The sequence below is a fragment of the Lampris incognitus genome, chromosome 14, assembly GCF_029633865.1.
Source record: "Lampris incognitus isolate fLamInc1 chromosome 14, fLamInc1.hap2, whole genome shotgun sequence".
Lineage (NCBI taxonomy): Eukaryota > Metazoa > Chordata > Actinopteri > Lampriformes > Lampridae > Lampris > Lampris incognitus.
The window spans coordinates 26,076,644-26,095,266 of NC_079224.1; the positions used below are offsets into that span (position 1 = coordinate 26,076,644).

At 46.7% G+C, this 18,623-nt stretch overlaps 1 protein-coding gene across 2 annotated transcripts in view; it reads left to right on the forward strand.

Annotated features, from left to right (window-relative positions):
- Positions 1-18,623, forward strand: part of LOC130123352 (partitioning defective 3 homolog) — a 315,854-nt gene that overhangs the window by 43,839 nt on the left and 253,392 nt on the right. For both annotated transcript variants that reach the window (XM_056292485.1, XM_056292486.1), the window contains exon 2: positions 15,259-15,360. In XM_056292485.1, coding sequence (XP_056148460.1) covers positions 15,259-15,360 — 102 coding nt within the window. The remainder of the gene's footprint in view (positions 1-15,258; positions 15,361-18,623) is intronic.

An 18,623-nucleotide genomic window follows, 5' to 3' on the forward strand; every position in this document is an offset into this window, starting at 1 on the left:
GCGCTGAGAGCAAGTCTGGCAGGAGTCCAATGCCTTGCATTGTGCTTGATGTTTACATTTGGATGAAGGTTTGGCACTTTATTCAGGAACCTGGCATGAACTAGTCATTCAGCAGAGTTACATGTAGACATGGTTGTTCATGCAGGTACACAATCTCTCTCTCTCTCTCCCTCTCCTTCTCTCTGTCTATGGCTCTCTCTCTCACGCATGGACACATTTACATGCTGCTGTGTCTGTAAACTTGGCAAGCAGCTCCTTGACAAACTGTTCAAGGCTTGAACATTGCACTACAACTTTTGGTCTGCACAAATGGGACTGTAATGTATTTTGGAAGTGTGCATGATGGAGAGAGAATGACGGACAGAGAGATGTGCTCACAGTGTAGTGTAAATTCATATACACGCTCATGGATGATCTTATAACCTGTATAATGCATATACAAACAGTTATTTCAGCTGGCCCTGCCGTATTACATGTCTTTCTTTATGGAGAGCTCTCTCTCTCTCTCTCTCTCTCTCTCTCTCTCTCTCTCTCTCTCTCTCTCTCTCTCTCTCTCTCTCTCTCTCTCTCTCTCTCTCTCTCAAACAAACACACGCACACAGGGCCATACAAGCTTCTTGCAGCACTTAAGATATTTTACATTCCCCATTCTCCTTTCTCACCGAATGGTTCCTCTGTTTTCCAGCGCCACCTTGCTTTGACCCAGTGGTTAAAATCATATGTTCTGCATTGAGCCCCCCAGCACAGTCAGACGGGTGAACCTGGACATCAGATCAGTGTGGTGTGGTGTGTGATGGCCGATGAGCAGTATTGACAAGTCTCGGTACACTAGATGTAGAGCGATATTAACTCTGTCAAAGTGTTAAGGCGTCGGGTTCTCTTTGATATGGGAGGGTAATATATATTTACTTTTTATTTGCTCCTTACTATTTTATTGGAAGATAACTACCCAAACCATGGCTGTGAATACTGTGAAGTTGTGACCCACTCTCTGCAGAAGTTACGTTTTTGTCAAACTGTTAGTTCTGGCTTTTCGCGCACCATACAGTAAGAACCAATTATTTCCTAATTCCTTTACCAGCCTGCCAACTGATTGTTCGGTGGTGCCCCAAATACGCTTTTACAGACACTCCTATGACTCTGGGTTTCGCTCTTGAATAGCGCTCTGCTTATGTTCTTTGTGTTTTTTATGTTGAGCCTCATACCAAGTCAAATCCCTTGTTTGTGCAAACTTACTTGGATAACCACAAAAAAAAACCCTCCATAAAACCTTGGACTAGATTTTGCTCCTTACACATGGTAAGAAATCCCCATATGATCACCTAATCCTCTTCTCTCATTTACACCCAGTCCTATGTAGACTCGGTGTCCACGCTGACAGACGTGGAAGCACGGGGCCAGCAGATTAGTCAGCTTGATGTTAGCTTGCCCCGAGTCTTACCGAAAGGTTGGAAAGACTGGTTGGTTAGATTCCAGCTCAATTTATATTTCTTTTTCTTTCTTTTTTGGATTTTCCCTCCTTTTTTCCCCAATTGTACATGGTCAATTTCCCCACTCTTCTGAGCTGTCCCGGGTGCTGTGCCACCTCCTCTGCCGATCCGGGGAGGGCTGCAGACTACCACATGCCTCCTCCTATACATGTGGAGTCACCAGCCGCTTATTTTCACCTGACAGTGAGAAGTTTCACCAGGGGGACGTAGCGCATGTGGGAGGATCACACTATTCCCCCCCAGTTCCCCCTCCCCTGCGAACAGGTGCCCTGACCAACCAGAGGAGGCGCCAGTGCCGCCACCAGGACACATACCCACCTTCGATTTCCCACCCGCAGACACGGCCAATTGTGTCTGTAGGGATGCCCGACCAAGTTGGAGGGAACACTGGGATTCGAACTGGCCATCACCGTGTTGGTAGGCAACAGAATAAACCACGCCGCCGCCCGGACACCCTCAATTTATATTGCTTGCAGATCCTACAGTGCCCATATCTTTCCCCTCGTCAAATAACTTCTCAAGGGCAGAAAGGTTTATCAAGGAATATAAAAACTACCCCCTGCCTTGTCTTTAAAGACGTGAAAAATGTTCCCCAGCCCCCATACCAGTGCCGACTGACGAGAGGGCCTTGTGTTTCCTGTAACCTTATCCTTGTGTGAGGATAAGGTTACAGAAAGATTGTGTTGGGATTTTAGTGAATTGTATTGCTATTTTCTGAACACCTTCCAAGATAAGTGTCATGTGGTCTGAATTTTAAGAGCTTGCACCTTTTTAAGTAACTTACACCTTCTGTCTCCATCTGGCTTGGTTTTAAGAAAAAATCTCTCCATGGCTAATCCTAAATCTACACTTCGTTAATTATTCTCTCAGATCTCCCAATTTGCTGTGTGTGTGTGTGTGTGTGTGTGTGTGTGTGTGTGTGTGTGTGTGTGTGTGTGTGTGTGTGTGTGCGTGTGTGAGAGAGAGAGAGAGAGAGAGAGAGAGAGAGAGAGAGAGAGAGAGAGAGAGAGAGAGAGAGAGAGAGAGAGAGAGAGAGAGAGAGAGAGAATGAGGGAGAGAGATCGTTGCTCGGCGTGAGTTCGCGTGCGTGTGTGTGTGTGTGTGTTCATGGTTTTGTTCACATACTTGTGTATGTGTGTGTGCACTTTTGTTTGCTGGTGTGTGTTACCCCTGCCTATGTCTGTATGTGTGCATACTTGTGCTCGTGTGTGTGTGTGTGACCATCTCCCCTCTATCAACTCTGCTGAATTTGAATCCAAATCGGGAGAGAAGCAGCGCTCCAGTGAAATGCATTTTTTAGTAATTCACAGCTCCCGGGGGAGTACAAAATGGTGTCACTTGGCAATCATGCAAATTAAAAAGCTACATGGGAAGCTTTTTTGATCTGCATCGATGCAGATGAGCGTGCTGGTTCAGTTTCCTAGTCAAGCACCTTCCGGAGACGATGCACTGCAGCGGTTAGGTGAATATAAATGAAGGCTGTATGTGTGTCAAGCGAGAGGCGGCCTTCAAGTTGAAGTTACACAGAGACGATGGAGGGATGGGAACAGAGAGTGAGAGAGGGATGGAGAGAGAAGGAGAGAAACACGAGAGAGTGAGACAGATAAGGATGTAAGAGAGAAAGACATTCACGAGGGAGGAAGACAAACCGGGAAAGAAATGCAGGAGACAGCAGACAGGATGAGATGGTTGCAGATATGGATTAAAAAGAAGAATACAAAAAGACTGACAGTAAAGAGCAAGAGCAACTGGAGAGCCCAAATCTCCTGCACGGCTCAAGAGTTCCCTTCTGTTACCTAATACCTGTTAATATGGGTGTGGGATGTTACTCTGCCTCAGTGAGTTAGAAAGCTAGAGAGCTCATTTCCCACAGAAAGTGTGTGGGCTTACTGAACGTGGAAAGGTGGCTAATGTGACGCAAAATGTTAAAATGAATATAAATGGGACATCGAAAATCTTCACTGTTTGAGATTCCAAATACTCCACCATTTATTCCTGTGGGGATTTGATTTTGCTTAAAAAAAAAGGCTAAAATATCTCAGTTTACAAGGGCATCCGGATAGCATAGCAGTTTATTCCGTTGCCTACCAACACTGGGATCGCTGGTTCGAATCCCAGTGTTACCTCCGGCTTGGTTGGGCGTCCTTACAGACACAATTGGCCGTGTCTGCAGGTAGGAAGCCGGATGTGGGTATGTGTCCTGGTCGCTGCACTAGCGCCTCCTCTGCTCGGTCGGGGCACCTGTTCGGGGGGGAGGGGGAACTGGGGGGAATAGCGTGATCTCCCCATGTGCTACGTCCCCCTGGTGAAACTCCTCATTGTCAGGTGAAAAGAAGCGGCCGGTGACTCCACATGTAGTATCGGAGGAGGCATGTTGTAGTCGCGCTCCCCGGATCGGCAGAGGGGGTGGAGCAGCAACCAGGACAGCTCAGAAGAGTGGGGTAATTAGCCAAATTCAATTGGGGAGGAAAAGGGCGAATATATATATATATAGATAGATAGATAGATAGATAGATAGATAGATATAGATGTATATATATATATATAGATATAGATATATATAGATATATAGATCTGTGACCAGAATCTAATCAACTATTTTTTTCCCTCAAGTTCCACTTGCTAATAACATTTTTTGAGTTATCTGGCTGACTGACAGATGTACACAAAAACAAGGCCAACAACATTACCTATTTGGCAGAGGAGAGCAATGGCCGAGCCCCTCTCTTTCACATACTTTGTACCAATCGTTGTGTCTGGGATAGCCGGTCTACTCGGCCATAACACTTCTGCTCATTGTGTTCACTTCCTTCCCTTAGCAGTGTGCTCAGCGGTGCGTACACAACGCTGCTATTGACTGCAGCATGGCCCTGTGCAGCGAGCCCTGAACCTCTGCAGGTTTGGACTGGGCCCAAAAGTTAAGACATTATCCATTATGCTACCCTACTAACAAAGACTGATCCTCTTGGAAGGCGAATCAAACCCAGTTGGAAGCGTCTTTGATCGTTGTCAGTGGGAATTGGTTCTCAAGGCCATGCAGTGGAGATACCGCAAACGAACTGATGCTTATAAACCTTCTCAGAAGGAGCGATATGGGCTCCGCACTCTTGGGATAAACTTGAAGCAGGTAGTTCTTTGCATATCCTCAAGAATCTGTGCAGGTACGTTTGGGCAAACGTTGAACTTGCAGAGCAGTGTGTGGTGCTTCCTTAACTGAATACAGATTACAGTATCGACATGAGAACATGAGGTACTCACAGCAAAAGGCACCGGTGAATATGATCAAATTTGCTGTTTTGAACCCTTCACAATTTTTTTCCACTGGATTCAATATTGTACAGTGAAACCCAACAAGTGTAAATCTTGTTTGCTTTGCTAAATTGCATGAAATTGATAGATTTTTCAAAATAAGTGAGATTTATTTAAAAAAAAAAGAATCAGATGACAGAAACCCCAAGATTGAATCACCTCAGTAGATTTGTAGTTTCATCGGCACATTGCACTTTCTACCGCGGCTCCATCTTCCAAGTCATCCATGAGAAGTTCTTCTATATCCACTGTCAGCCTGTCCGAGAAGCCACAGGCAGATGCACAGGAACATGGAAGTTGGAAGTCCGTTTGGCGACACAAATATCCCAACTGCTCTGAGATGAGATCCACCTCTGAAGCCGACTCCTCCTCGCGGTCCAAGTCCTCCAGGTCTATCAAGATGTTGTTGAAGTGGAGATGTTCAAAGAGCCGCAGATCGAAGCGCATGAGGAAGAGGTCAGCGTAAAGTACCTCCCTGTCTTCTTCGTCATCACAATGACCTCCATCAGTGTCGACAGTTCCTCGCATCGGAGCAGCAGTCCGAGTCTGAAGACATTTGGATGTTTTTGTACTAGTGTGTTATGACTTGTTGTGAGTATGGATGTCTGTCTATTTATTGGGGGGGGGGGGGACAAATGTTGCCGCGATGTGTGTATAACAAAGTTAGTTCAGAAAAATCCACATACAGCCTTCTTGCTTAGTGTTGATTACAGTTACATAAATGTAGGACTTAAGCCTGTTTAAAGAGGACTTCTCTGTCAGCGCGGTTGTAGACTTAATATCATTTCATTGAATACGAGGTTATTGAATGCTATTGTGTGTTGGTTTGTGACAAAGATGTCAACACAAATGACATCATCAGGCGACCTGTCAGGTGAAGGTTCAACTGGATGTGACAAATTGGAGCCCTGTGGCGGGGACATGCGTCACTGAGCCTGTGAAACAGCGTTTTTCTTAATCGCCTGTCCTGCTTACTGGAGCGAACCATGGGCTGTACCTCTGTCATGTATGAGGATTTCACTGATGTATGCAGCCACCTCCGTTGCATGCAAATGTCCGTACACACAAACATACTGACACACGCTGCATGCGCACACATGCGCGCGCGCACACACACACACACACACACACACACACACACACACACACACACACACACCTATTGTCTTTTTTTACCCCCCCAATTGTACTTGGCCATTACCCCACTCTTCTGGGCTGTCCTGGTTGCTGCTCCACCCTCTCTGCCGATCTGGAGAGGGCTGCAGACTACCACATGCTTCCTCCGATACATGTGGAGTCGCCAGCTGCTGCTTTTCACCAGACAGTGAGGAGTTTCGCCAGGGGGGCGTAGCGTGTGGGAGGATCACGCTATTCCCCTCAGTTCCCCCTCCCTCCCGAACACGTGCCCCGACTGACCAGAGAAGGTGCTAGTGCAGAGACCGGGACACATAGTCACATCCGGCTTCCCACCCGCAGACACGGCCAATTGTGTCTGTAGGGATGCCCGACCAAGCCGGAGGTAATACAGGGATTCGAACCGCCGATCCCTGTGTTAGTTGACAACGGAATAGACTGCTGCGCCAACCAGACACCCCACACCTATTGTCTTGAGCAAGTTTCTTAATATCACCCAAACTGCAGATCTCTCTCTCTCTCGCTCGCTCTCTCTCTCGCTCCCTCTTTCACATTTTTTTTTCTCAGTGGGATTTTGTATTGTTTATTTGTCTCCATCCTATAACTGTGTCATGAATTCAGTCTTGTCTCTCTGCCTTTTAAATCTGTATTTGTATCATATACTTTCTCTCTTCTGGCTTTTAATGGACAAAGTGCATATGATGGCCTAGCTTATAGCCTTGGAGCTATAATGTGAGGTTATATATCCATTCTGCTCACGGAAGCAATTAGTTCACAACACAAACTTTGTTTTCCACTCGTACACTTCCTGTTATGGGACATTCTGCTTCCTGTTTGCATTGTTTACCACATTAAAGACATAATTGGAACTCAGATCGTTCTGATGTTGCGCTGGACTCTTGATGTGTTTATTTTTCATAACTCGCCTCTCTACGTTAACAAGCACCGTCCTTGCCTTGCTGCAGGGCCGGGAAAGACACTCGGTCAGAGGAGTTTAATGATTATCGAAGCTTATTTATATATAGAGTATCCAGCATTGGCCAAATGGTATAGAAAATAATTACATATGGTTGAGTGCGGTGATTGTGAATAAACACACGCACACACACACACACACACACACACACACACACACACACACACACACACACAACATGAATTCTGTCTCTTCACAATGGAAACTTACAATGGATGCAAGTTAACCGACAGGCTCTTAAAGCGAAAGTGCGTTATAAAAGTGAAGTGAGGCTGGGGGGGGGGGGGGGAACTACTGAAAAACACCAAACACAAAATAGATAACAGCATGAACAACGAAGACTTTTCCCCCACACACAGTCACTTGGGTCGTGAGGGTCTGCTCTGTGAGTTAATATGGGGAGGGAACGACCATCCCTGAACTGGGGGGGGGGGGTTAACTGTACATCTGTCTTAATTTTACAATGCTGTGATTGCAGCTATTTGATTATGATTTTTTTGTGATGATTGTTTGATTATGTTATGTTGATGATGTATTTGGTTATTTGATTATGTGCTTGCACACCATGATCAAGAAGTGAAGTGATTGGCATTTCAGATTAGTGTGAGGCAAGTTATTTCACTCATCTCTAGCAGAAGTCAACATTCTGATCATTAAATATTGCCGGTATAGTTTGTCTTGGTTGTCACTGCATGATATGCTGTCAGTGTCTATACAGGCATTCAGAAACATACATGCGTATGATCGTTTTCGGCCCTGTAATGTACTGGCAGCCTGTCCAGGGTGTCTTCCTGACTGCCGCCCAATGACTGCTGGGATGGGCTGCAGCATCCCTGTGACCCTGAGAGCAGGATAAGCGGTTTGGATAATGGATGGATGGAATGGATCATTGCAGCTATTCCCCAATCCTCTGTGAATAGTACACATGGCCATTGTAACTTTACTTAATGGTCACAGCAACTTCCATATAAAAGCGATCGCTGGTTTCGGTTGTGATGCAACTGTGCTGTTTTTGGTCATTATGCCACTGTATTATTAATAAGGTTGAGAATACCTGCAGTCAGTTGACTGACGAAGTCAGTTAGATGAGCGATGAAACGTTTTTCCCACTAAATGTTGTGTCCAGATGCACTGATTCAACTTTCTGGATTTAGCTGGATTATTGAGCATGCACAAAGACAGTATGGGGAACGGATTCACTCATTGTGCTTGACATGGAAGGCAAGGCATCATACGTCATTACCCCATCAGCTGAGATGCACTAGGAATCGAACCCCTGACCTCAGCAGTGGTAGCCAAGCCAGGGCAGCTTTGGAAGAAGGAAGGCAGATCTGGATAACTCGGGTTACTGTGCATGCAACCTTTTTTTTGCCCTGCTGGAATCAGATAAGAAAAGCTGTTTTCATTCCTGTGGCGAAATTGAGTTGTACAGCGAAAGCGTTCGGGCAGTGCAGACTTAAGCAGTACAAGATAATAAAAGAGACGATAACAAAATAATAAAACTACTTCACAAACTCTACATCGCACTAATATACGACGAGTAACGTTAGGCCAGGCACTGACCCCTGGTGGGTTTCCGAGCTCCGGAGTGGCTTTCTGTTGCCGACCCTAAGTGCTGACCCACCCTCGTAAGATCATTTCCCTTTCACCCAATAAAGTGTCTCATTGTTATGATTGCCACTGCGCAGGCCTACCGGTTGCCTCTCCACAGCGTTGTTAGCGGTGGGCTTTCCTCGCTGCCCGTGTGTTTCCCTTGGCCTGCTTCCAGATCAGCCGGCTGATGAGAGCTACAGGCCTGCCCAGGCCTTTGATCTCACTGCTGGTCTGTCTTCAGCTCTCAGGCACCGCCGTGGACCTGGGCCTGCAACAACTAGCATCATGGCAACTACCATTAGGCCCCAAGACACAGTTGTGTGTGTGTGTGTGTGTGTGTGTTGGCCATGTTTGTATTGCTAGATGAGACGGAAGCTGTGTGTGTTTCTTTGTTTGTGGAAGTAATTTGAAATAGAGTCAGTATGGGTCTGTCACAGCCACATCAGAAAGGTGTGTGTGTGTGTGTGTGTGTGTGTGTGTGTGTGTGTGTGTGTGTGTGTGTGTGTGTGTGCGCGCGCGCGCGCGTATGTGTGCGTGTGTATCTTTGTTTGTGGTGGCATTTTCCTGTCTGGCCACAGTATAACCTTGTTTACTACGCCACTGCTTTCCTCTGTGATATTTTCACCGAGCTATTTTTACTAGATGAACAGGGACCTCTCAGAATGCCACACACAGCTCCCCGTGTATACACACACACACACACACACACACAAAGCTTTTCACAGACGTGCTTTGATGTGGCCTACCTGCTTAGCCATGAGGAATATATACTATTAGAGTTTACTGCAAAGACCCCCCCCCCCCACACACACAGGCACACACCACTGCCATCACAATAACCCACTTCCTTGAATCTAAACCATAACCAGCCCCTGGGCCTGAAATAACCTATGTTCACAGGACTGGTATCCTTGGGTCCTTGTGTGTGTGTGTGTGTGTGTGTGTGTGTGTGTGTGTGTGTGTGTGTGTGTGTGTGTGTGTGTGCGCGCGCGCGCGTGCGTGCATGCACATGTGTATATGCGTTTGTGCATGTGGTGTGAGTGCACATAGCACCAGCAACTGTGGTACCAACTGTGAAGTAACCAAACCTCGACTCAACCCCTCATCCCATATTTAACCCGGGAGGTGAACTACGCACTCCCTCTCATTCACGGTATCGGTTGGGGGGTTGTTACATTTGGGGGTTTACGTTCTGAAGGAGGGAGGCTCGCACACACACGTGACTGCTTGTTGTCCCCAGTTTTACCACCCTGCCCTGCACTGGCTGAATGCTGAGCAGCAGATTGAGGATACTGCTGAGGGAGATTTCTCTTATTTCCAAAATTATTTTTTTCGTTTTTCATTTATTTATTTAGGTGAGCTGCATGGTGCTGTTTTTCTTGTGCAGCATTGTTTTTTTTTTTATTAACCCCCCCCCCCTTTCCTCCCCAATTGTCCTTGGCCAATTACCCTATTTTCCGAGCCGTCCCGGTTGCTGCTCCACCCCCTCTGCCGATCCGGGGGGGGGGGCTGCAGACTACCACATGCCTCCACCAATATGTGTGGAGTCGCCAACAGCCTCTACTCACCCCTCACCCGACAGTGAGGAGCCCCGCCAGGGAGACGCAGCATGTGGGAGGACCGCGCCCCTACCGACCAGAGGAGGCGCTAGTGCAGCGACAGGGACACATACCCACATCCAGCTTCCCACCCGCAGACATGGCCAACCGTGCCTGCAGGGACACCTGACCAAGCCGGGGGTAACACGGAGACCCGAACCGGCGATCCCCGCGTCGGTAGGCAACAGAATAGACCGCCATGCAACCCGGACGCCCCCGGCATTGATTTCTTACGAGAAGCATCTGTTGACCGTTGTCTGTCTCGAGGTAATGGAAGTGCAGCTGGTGTTCTGTGGAAAGAGAGGAGTGGCTGGCCTTTCACTAAAGGCCTCTCAGGTCTGCTCGCTGGAGCGGACGGAGGAAAGAGAGTTCTGTGTGCTCCTTCTCATCAACTGCCTCAGAGGAACTCTTGAGCAAGGCACTCGCATTCCCAGGGGCCAACTGTAGTAGTCCGTGGTTGGACCAGAAGTAATTGAATGACTGTGGTGGCGTCCAAAACGAATGAGGGAAAACCCCTCTCAGACCAGTTACAGACCCATTCATTTATTACGTGTTGGCTAAATAAGTGTTGGGCGGGTGGAGCAGACAGGAAGTGAAGCTGGTGAGGCGCGCTCGCCAACGCTGACTTGAATTCAATAGAGGCAAGGAAACGGCATAAAAGATCTCCTGTTGGTCTTAAACGACGATTCATTTTACATACAAGTTCTGTCAGGTCTGTGTACTCGATATTGAATTTGAAAATTGGTCTTCTCTTTCTGTCAGTCACACCCAAACACACACACACACACACACACACACACACGTGCTTCTGTACATACGTACACACTCTGCCCTGTCGACCTCTCCTGTCCTTTATTTTCTTTGTATTCCCCTTAAACACCCACTCACTCAACCCTCCCTTACACACACACACACACATACACACACACACACCCAAACACACACACACACACACACACACATGCTTCTGTACATACGTACACACTGCCCTGTCGACCTCTCCTGCCTTTTATTTTCTTTGTATTCCCCTTAAACACTCACTTACTCACTCACTCAACCCTCCCTTACACACACACACACACACACACACACACACAGACAATGGCTGATACTTGTGGACACATGTGCATACATTCCTGTACTCTTTGTCTACCTCCTCTCTCTTTCACCCTCTTTTGCCCACCTAATGAGTAAACACACACACACACACACACACACACACACACACACACACACAGTCTCACATAATCCAGTTGTGTGTGTGATTCGTCTGCAGTGCAGTGTGTACACAATTATGTAAAGACAACTCACTTCCTGCCTTTTCTTGGTGCGGCAGAGTTTTACAGCCACTTGGCAGTGATCTCCGCTGACCGCTGGCTCTGCTGCAGGAAAGCTGCTTTTCTGCCGGGCTGTTTACACAGGGATACACCATGTTACACAATAAAGTACCCAGGGCCGCTTTTACTGCTGTTTACTTCCTCACTGACAAACTGTCAGCAGAAAGAGCCACAGTGTATGACTAAATATGGAGAGGTATGACTAAATATGGAGAGTTCTCCATATTTCTTTTCTTTTTTTTACATTTTTTGGGGGAAAAAACCCCTGCTTATCATTCAAGAGCTCTACATTCAGATCACTTTCTGGAAAGTTTCAAGGACTTTCTTAAAAGTGGGTTTTCAAGCTGTAGAAGTGTGTTAACGTTTGTGATGGTGATTCGCTGTTACACAGGAGAAACATGCTTGCTAATATCCTCCATTTATTCAGCAGGTATATAGTAGGTGGTAAATGGGGAAAGGTAATTCCATACCAGGAATACCCTTACAAGAGAGAATCCTGGCTGTACGATGTCTTTATGACGTTGATCCTCCTTTGCTAGACTTATAAAAAGCACACTTAGTATGTAGGTGAGGGTGAGAGACTGTATGATGATGTGTAATTTCCAGAGAAGGGCTGCTGGTATGAATGCAGACGGCTGGAAATGTGGAGACAGTGTTGTGACCTTGTCGGTACATTAACCTACTTGGAAACACTGCAGTCTGACAACTGAGCCTACCACAAATGTTTGACTCCACATAGGCCTGCTTTTCCAGCCACCTGCAATTTTTAATAAGACCTTTTATTTATTTATGTATTTATTTATTTGTGAATATTTTGAAATTGCTAACAAGCAATGCTGAATAGAAGCATCAACATATTGAAGAAAATCAATCAATTATCCAAACGGCCTTTGCTGCTCTCAGGGTCGCGGGATGCTGGAGCCTGTCCCAACAGTCATTGGGCGGCAGCCGGGGAGACACACTGGACCGGCCGCCGGGCCATCACGGGGCCGATATTGAAGAAAAACAAAACGAAAATAGATATTGCAGTAAAGTTTTTGCAATTGACATCAACTGAGGTCAGTAGAGATTTGAGATTTTAGAATTTTTCCCCCCCAAAACTTTTGCTTAAAATGTGCTTAACTTGTTGATGGCACCATGTCTACTGTCCGTGACAGGGGTCCTGTGACTGAACCTGCCTGTAGTCAGTTAAACATATGTTGATATGAAGCTTTATATTTTTTGTCAGCCTAAACAAAACATTTACAACCGATGCATAAAGTTGGTCTGAATGGCTTTCTCAGTTGAAGCAGACCTCTCCCGATCAGCCGGTCCAACGTGTCAGTGTCACGGTTTGCCTCGCTCAGGCGTGAAAAGTACACGCGTGTATGAAGCGGCAGTGCCAGCAGGGGGCGATGATTAAGAGGTGAAGGCAGGTTAGGGTTAGAGGAGGGATTTTGGAAAATTCTGTATATTATTTTCGCCCATTGGGGAGTTGCTGGCGTTGAATTAATCATCACCCCCTGCTGGCACTGCACCTTCATACACACGTGTGCTTTTCACCAGCGTAATACACCGTGTAATACACCGGCCGGGTGTATTACACGTTTTGGCATGATACTGGGCTGGCCTCTTACATGCAGACCGGGTAGGGGGCTGGGTTCATTTGGGCCTTCTCATCTGTTCAAACACAGTGCAGCGAGGTGAAAGCCGCTCCAGAGCTTCCTTAACTAACTGAACGCGGCAGGTGTGAACGTGACCTAGCGACTTCACTTTGTAAATGTGAGTTTGTTGTTAAGTTGTTCAGAAAAGTTGAGTTCTAAAAGTTTTTTTTTTTATCATTCAATGTGACTTTTTACAGTGTGCATGCTTGTCGAAACACACACCAGCAGGACAAAAAACCAAAAATATGAGAAAACCATTGTAACAATCTTGAGGTGTGGAAGTATATAATGGTAAATAAAGAAAATAAAGGATTTGTAACTGGAAAATTACATTTTACACTGGTGAGTCTTTGTGCAATTGTAATCATAATCCACAACCCCATCGTGTGTGTGTGTGTGTGTGTGTGTGTGTGTGTGTGTGTGTGTGTGTGTGTGTGTGTGTGTGTGTGTGTGTGTGTGTGTGTGTGTATACTAGGTTTTTCAAACCAGGTACACACATTTATCTATCCTAATGGGGACCACATGTTCCCATTAGGGTAGAAAAACCTGAAGCCACCTACCTTGGGGGGGGTATTTTATGGGTCTCCACAAGGAAAAAGGTCTATTTTCGGGGGAAGACTTGGGTTTAGAGTTAAGGTTAGGATTAAGGTTAGGCATGATAATTAAGGTTAGGGTTAAGGGCTAGAAAATGAATGTACTCAATGAGGGGTCCCCATATGTATAGGGTGACGTGTGTGTGTGTGTGTGTGTGTGTGTGTGTGTGTGTGTGTGTGTGTATGTGTGTCTCCAGTCTTTAGGGATGAGAGGGCCATCAGCTGGGATCCACAGGGGTCTTTGTGAAGAGATTGTCCAGTCTATAGGAATAGACAGCTGCTGTCACAAACCCCATGATATCTGTCAGGACGATCTGTTCCTCGGCTGAAAGGGACCAGACACGTCATACCTACATACCTCCTTCTTTCTATCTCACTCTATCTCTCTCTGCATATCTGTATCTGTCTATCTAGCCCTCTTTCATTTGTTTTGTTTTGATTGTATCTCATATCACCTCCGCCTTTTAATTTGTGTTGCTCTTATCTGAATTTTTCTATGCAGCTATCTTTGTCTCTCATTCTGCTCAGCCCTGTACTTGTTGTTTCTCCATGTCCTCTTCTCTCGTGTCTTCAACTCTTCCTCCGGGGCTATGCTTTCATCCTTCTGACACATCCTAGTGCAGACACATCAGAGCCGTTATTATCCACCGCGCCGTGTCTTTCGTGCCCTTCTGCAGCAGGATGGCTGGCTGTGGTGTCAGCGTGACGAACCCGCCGGCCTCCAGCGCTGTGGTAGATAGGGACCCTTTAAGTGGATAAACGGCGTGGGCTTCCCCCCGGTCAACCTGTCAAACATGGCAAACACACAGATAGTCTACACCGACTCACACACACACAAACACACACACACACACAGACAGATAGTCTACACCGACCCACACGTGCGCACATACACACACATACACTCTACACACAAGCACACGCATGCACTCTCTCTCTCAATACGTCACTTGCTCAAATACTCCTCTCCTCAAAGAAAGAAAATGATTTTTATATTTATTGTGGAAGGTGGAAGGGTGTAGCCTGGGGGGGGGGGGTTGTGGTTCGTATCACATCACACTGCCAGGCTTATGACAATCCATGGTTGTAATAACACAGTTATGACCACAGACGCAGTGCTTAGCTGAAATTCACCACTTTGCATTTATAGATTGTGCTAAAATATGTAGATAAACACCGGGGTCGATGTCTCTGACTTTGATGTGTCCAAGTATGTCAGCGTTCAGAGAGAATAAGTTGTGGTGGTGTTGTGTAGACCTTTGACTCTTTCTCACTCTGGCTGCACCTGCGCTCATCTTGAAAACCCTTTGCATTTGTTTTGACAAGTCAAACTTTTTGGCAGGAGATTTTAACCAGTTACACTGCAGTTGTGATTGAGGTTCACTGTGTGCTCCCAGCCTTTGGAATGTCAAGTGTTGAAGCGTTTTGTTAGCGGGCTTTTCAAAAAGGCCACAAATGTTCAGATGATGACTGTACTAAACTTTAATTTTTGCCATGTTTGTTTGCATAACTCGTAATTTTTAATCTAATTTACAGGATTTAAATGCTCTCTCTAACTCTTTCCCTCCCTTTCCCCCCTCCTCAGGATGCCAGCTACTGGCTGCAGGTCCACAGGCTGGAGCATGGCGATGGGGGCATCCTGGACCTGGACGATGTGCTCTGTGACGTGGCCGATGACAAAGACCGGGTAAGTCACCACGGAGGGGGAGACGAAGGAGGTGGTTAGGGGCGATCAGCACATTCAGGCAAACATTACAAGTGCTCCTCGCGAGCACCAGAAGCATCAGCAGTCAACATCAGTCAAACTGAATTTACACTGCACATCTGGTACCCAGAATTACAATTTAGGGATAGAAGGTCTTTGTGTTTAAAAGGTGAATGCAAACCCTGGTTAGGGTAAGGGCCGAGTGATTGGCTGAAGTGTTTTTGTTTCATATATTTATTTAATTTATTTTTTCCCCCTTTTTCTCCCTAATTGTACCTGGCCAATTGTATGATGGCGCAGTGGTTAGCGTGGGGGCTCAGCGGTTAGCCTTGTTGCCTCACGGCAAGAAGGTCCTGGGTTTGAGCCCAGGGTAGTCCAACCTTGAGAGGTCGTTCCAGGTTGTCCTCTATGTGGAGTTTGCATGTTCTCCCCGTGTCTGCGTGGGTTTCCTCCGGGTGCTCTGGTTTCCTCCCACTTGTAGGTCAGGTGAATCGGCCGTACTAAATTGTCCCTAGGTGTGAATGTGTTTGTGTGTGTTGGCCCTGTGATGGTCTGGCTGCCTGTCCAGAGTGTCTCCCCGCCTGCTGCCCAATGACTGCTGGGATAGGCTCCAGCATCCCCGTGACCCTGAGTAAGGATAAGCGGCTTGGATAATGAATGAATGAATGAATGTACTCGGCCAAATACCCCACTCTTCTGAGCCATCCCGGTCTCTGCTCCAACCCCTCTGCCGATCCAGGGAGGGCTGCAGACCACCACATGCCTCCTCCGATACATGTGGAGTCGCCATGCCGCTTCTTTTCACCTGACAACGAGGAGTTTCGCCAGGGGGACGTAGCGAGTGGGAGGATCACGCTATTCCCCCCAGTTGCCCCTCCCCCCTGAACAGGCGCCCCGACTGACCAGAGGAAGCGCTAGTGCAGCGGCCGGGGCACATACCCACATCCAGTTTGCCACCCGCAGGCACAGCCAATTGTGTCTGTAGGGACGCCTGACCAAGCCAGAGGTAACATGGGGATTTGAGCCGGCGATTCCTGTGTTGGTAGGCAACGGAATAGACTGCTACGCTACCCGGACGCCCATGTTTCGTATTTTATTTTAACGAACTGTCCCCTGCACTTTATTTTGTACCACCCTGTTCCACACCATCCATGTCTGGGAGCTACCAACCACACATAGTGTGCAGTTTATTGAGGCAGAATGGGTAAATTGCCTTTCTCAAGGGTATCTGGGTTTAGCTCAAGCAATCTTCGACACACTTTGCCTTGATGGGTTTCCCACTACAGTAGAGCAGCACCCTCTGATTGAAGGAGTATTGCCTCTTATGTTCTGATTGCCTCCTGTTATCCGATGGAAATGTAAGCTGTGGCCATCCGGCCGACTTGAAAACTGCTGTGTACGGTCTGTTGCTGTGTGGACACACACAAAACCGAGTTTGCAAGTTTTTTGTGAGATAAATAGTTCCTCATTCACTGGGAAGCATTAACAGGACATCAGCGTTGGCTCACCATGTTTCCTGCTAACACAGAGGGACTGCTTCCTGTTTCAGTGAAGGCCAATCAGATAACTGAAACCTTTGAGTACCATAACAATGTTTATCTGCTGTTTTATGTCATTAATAACAGTTTATCATTTCTGTCGTGTGTTTATAGCACTGTGTGTTTACACAAGGACTGCACATATTACCATTACTGTCATCTCAGCTCTGAATGACAAGACGCCATGACCTAGATACGGGGGGACATGGATTTGAATCCATTTCATTCAATACAAAAAAAAAGTTTTCTGTACTTTGTAAAGGTTGATATGAATATAGTCCAGATTTGTAGATTTGATTCCTTGCATGAAAAAAAATGTTGACTGCACAGTAGAAAAAAGACCAAAAGACCCCCCCCCCCATACTCACAGTCAGGGCCAATACATATTTACCCACCTTGCATTGGCCCACAAAGAGGCCAGTTCTTCAAATTGGCCAATTAGGAAGCAGTAGTTCACTCCTCTGTGCTTACCTTTACTTCCAAAAACACCATCCAGCACTGGAAAAAGTCATTTACACATGGCGCCTGGTGTTTACTGAGTTGTAGCTAACCTCGCAAACGAGTGTACGTTTCATAATCATGAAGTTCATGTTTAGAGTCTTGCACAGCTTCCTCAGTCATAATCACCGAGTGCTGTGCTTCACGGTGGGGAATGTGTTGTGTGTACACAAGGCTATGCACTTGTTCACAGACGAGGTCTCAGAGTGACAGTGGGACCCCTGACTGACAGGCGGGAGGTCACAGGGTTAAACTCTTTCCCGGGGTTGGCTGCCATGTACCTCCCCGAGACACCTGAGCGATTAGGCTACACGGCGAAATAGTAAAAGTGCTGTGATTCTGGACCGTCGGCAGGACAAAAATAAATGTATCATCAATAAGAAATGTCTTACTGGATGAAAAGAAAATATCTTTTCTTAGGTTGGACCTACCTCTCCTTTAAACTTAAACAGGCCCCAGATGCTGAGAGAGTCCCTCAACGTATACATATATCCATGTTAGAAACAAAAAATCAAAACAGCCAGCCCCGGTTGGCAGCTGTTTGAGTTTTGACAGCAATTAGGAACATGCGGGCAGAAATCTGATGGGAGATTGTTTCTGACGTGCTGGCGATGCTGAATTATACAGTTGTCTTATGGTTTTTGAATGATTCATGACCTCCTTTTTGTCAGTTTGGTGAGGTTTATCATAGGGTCTGTGGAGACTGCAACTCTTACAAGAGCACACTGGTATGGGTTTGGGCCTCCAGGTGTTGTGTTGTGTAGTGTGTGTGTGTGTGTGTGTGTGTGTGTGTGTGTGTGTGTGTGTGTGTGTGTGTGTGTGTGTGTGTGAAGAGATATAACCCAGTGTTGCTGTCAGTGAGGCCTAGGCCACCTCAGTAAGATGTTCTGTCTCTCTCTCTCTCTCTCTCTCTCTCTCTCTCTCTCTCTCTCTCTCTCTCTCTCTCTCTCTCTCTCTCTCTCTCTCTCTCTCTCTCTCTCTCTCTTTCTCTCTCTCTCTCTCTCTTTCTCTCTCCTCTCTTTCTCTCCCTCTCTCTCCTCCTTTCCCCCCTCTCGCCTTTTCAACCCTGCAGGGTTTTTCCCAAACAGAGACTTTACAGTTCTGTCATGATAACCTTTCAAGAGCTGTTGACACAAATCTGCATAGCTTCCCCTCACTTTTGACACCAAACCACTCGGGACTCGTTGTGTGCTTCGAAACCTGCAAAAG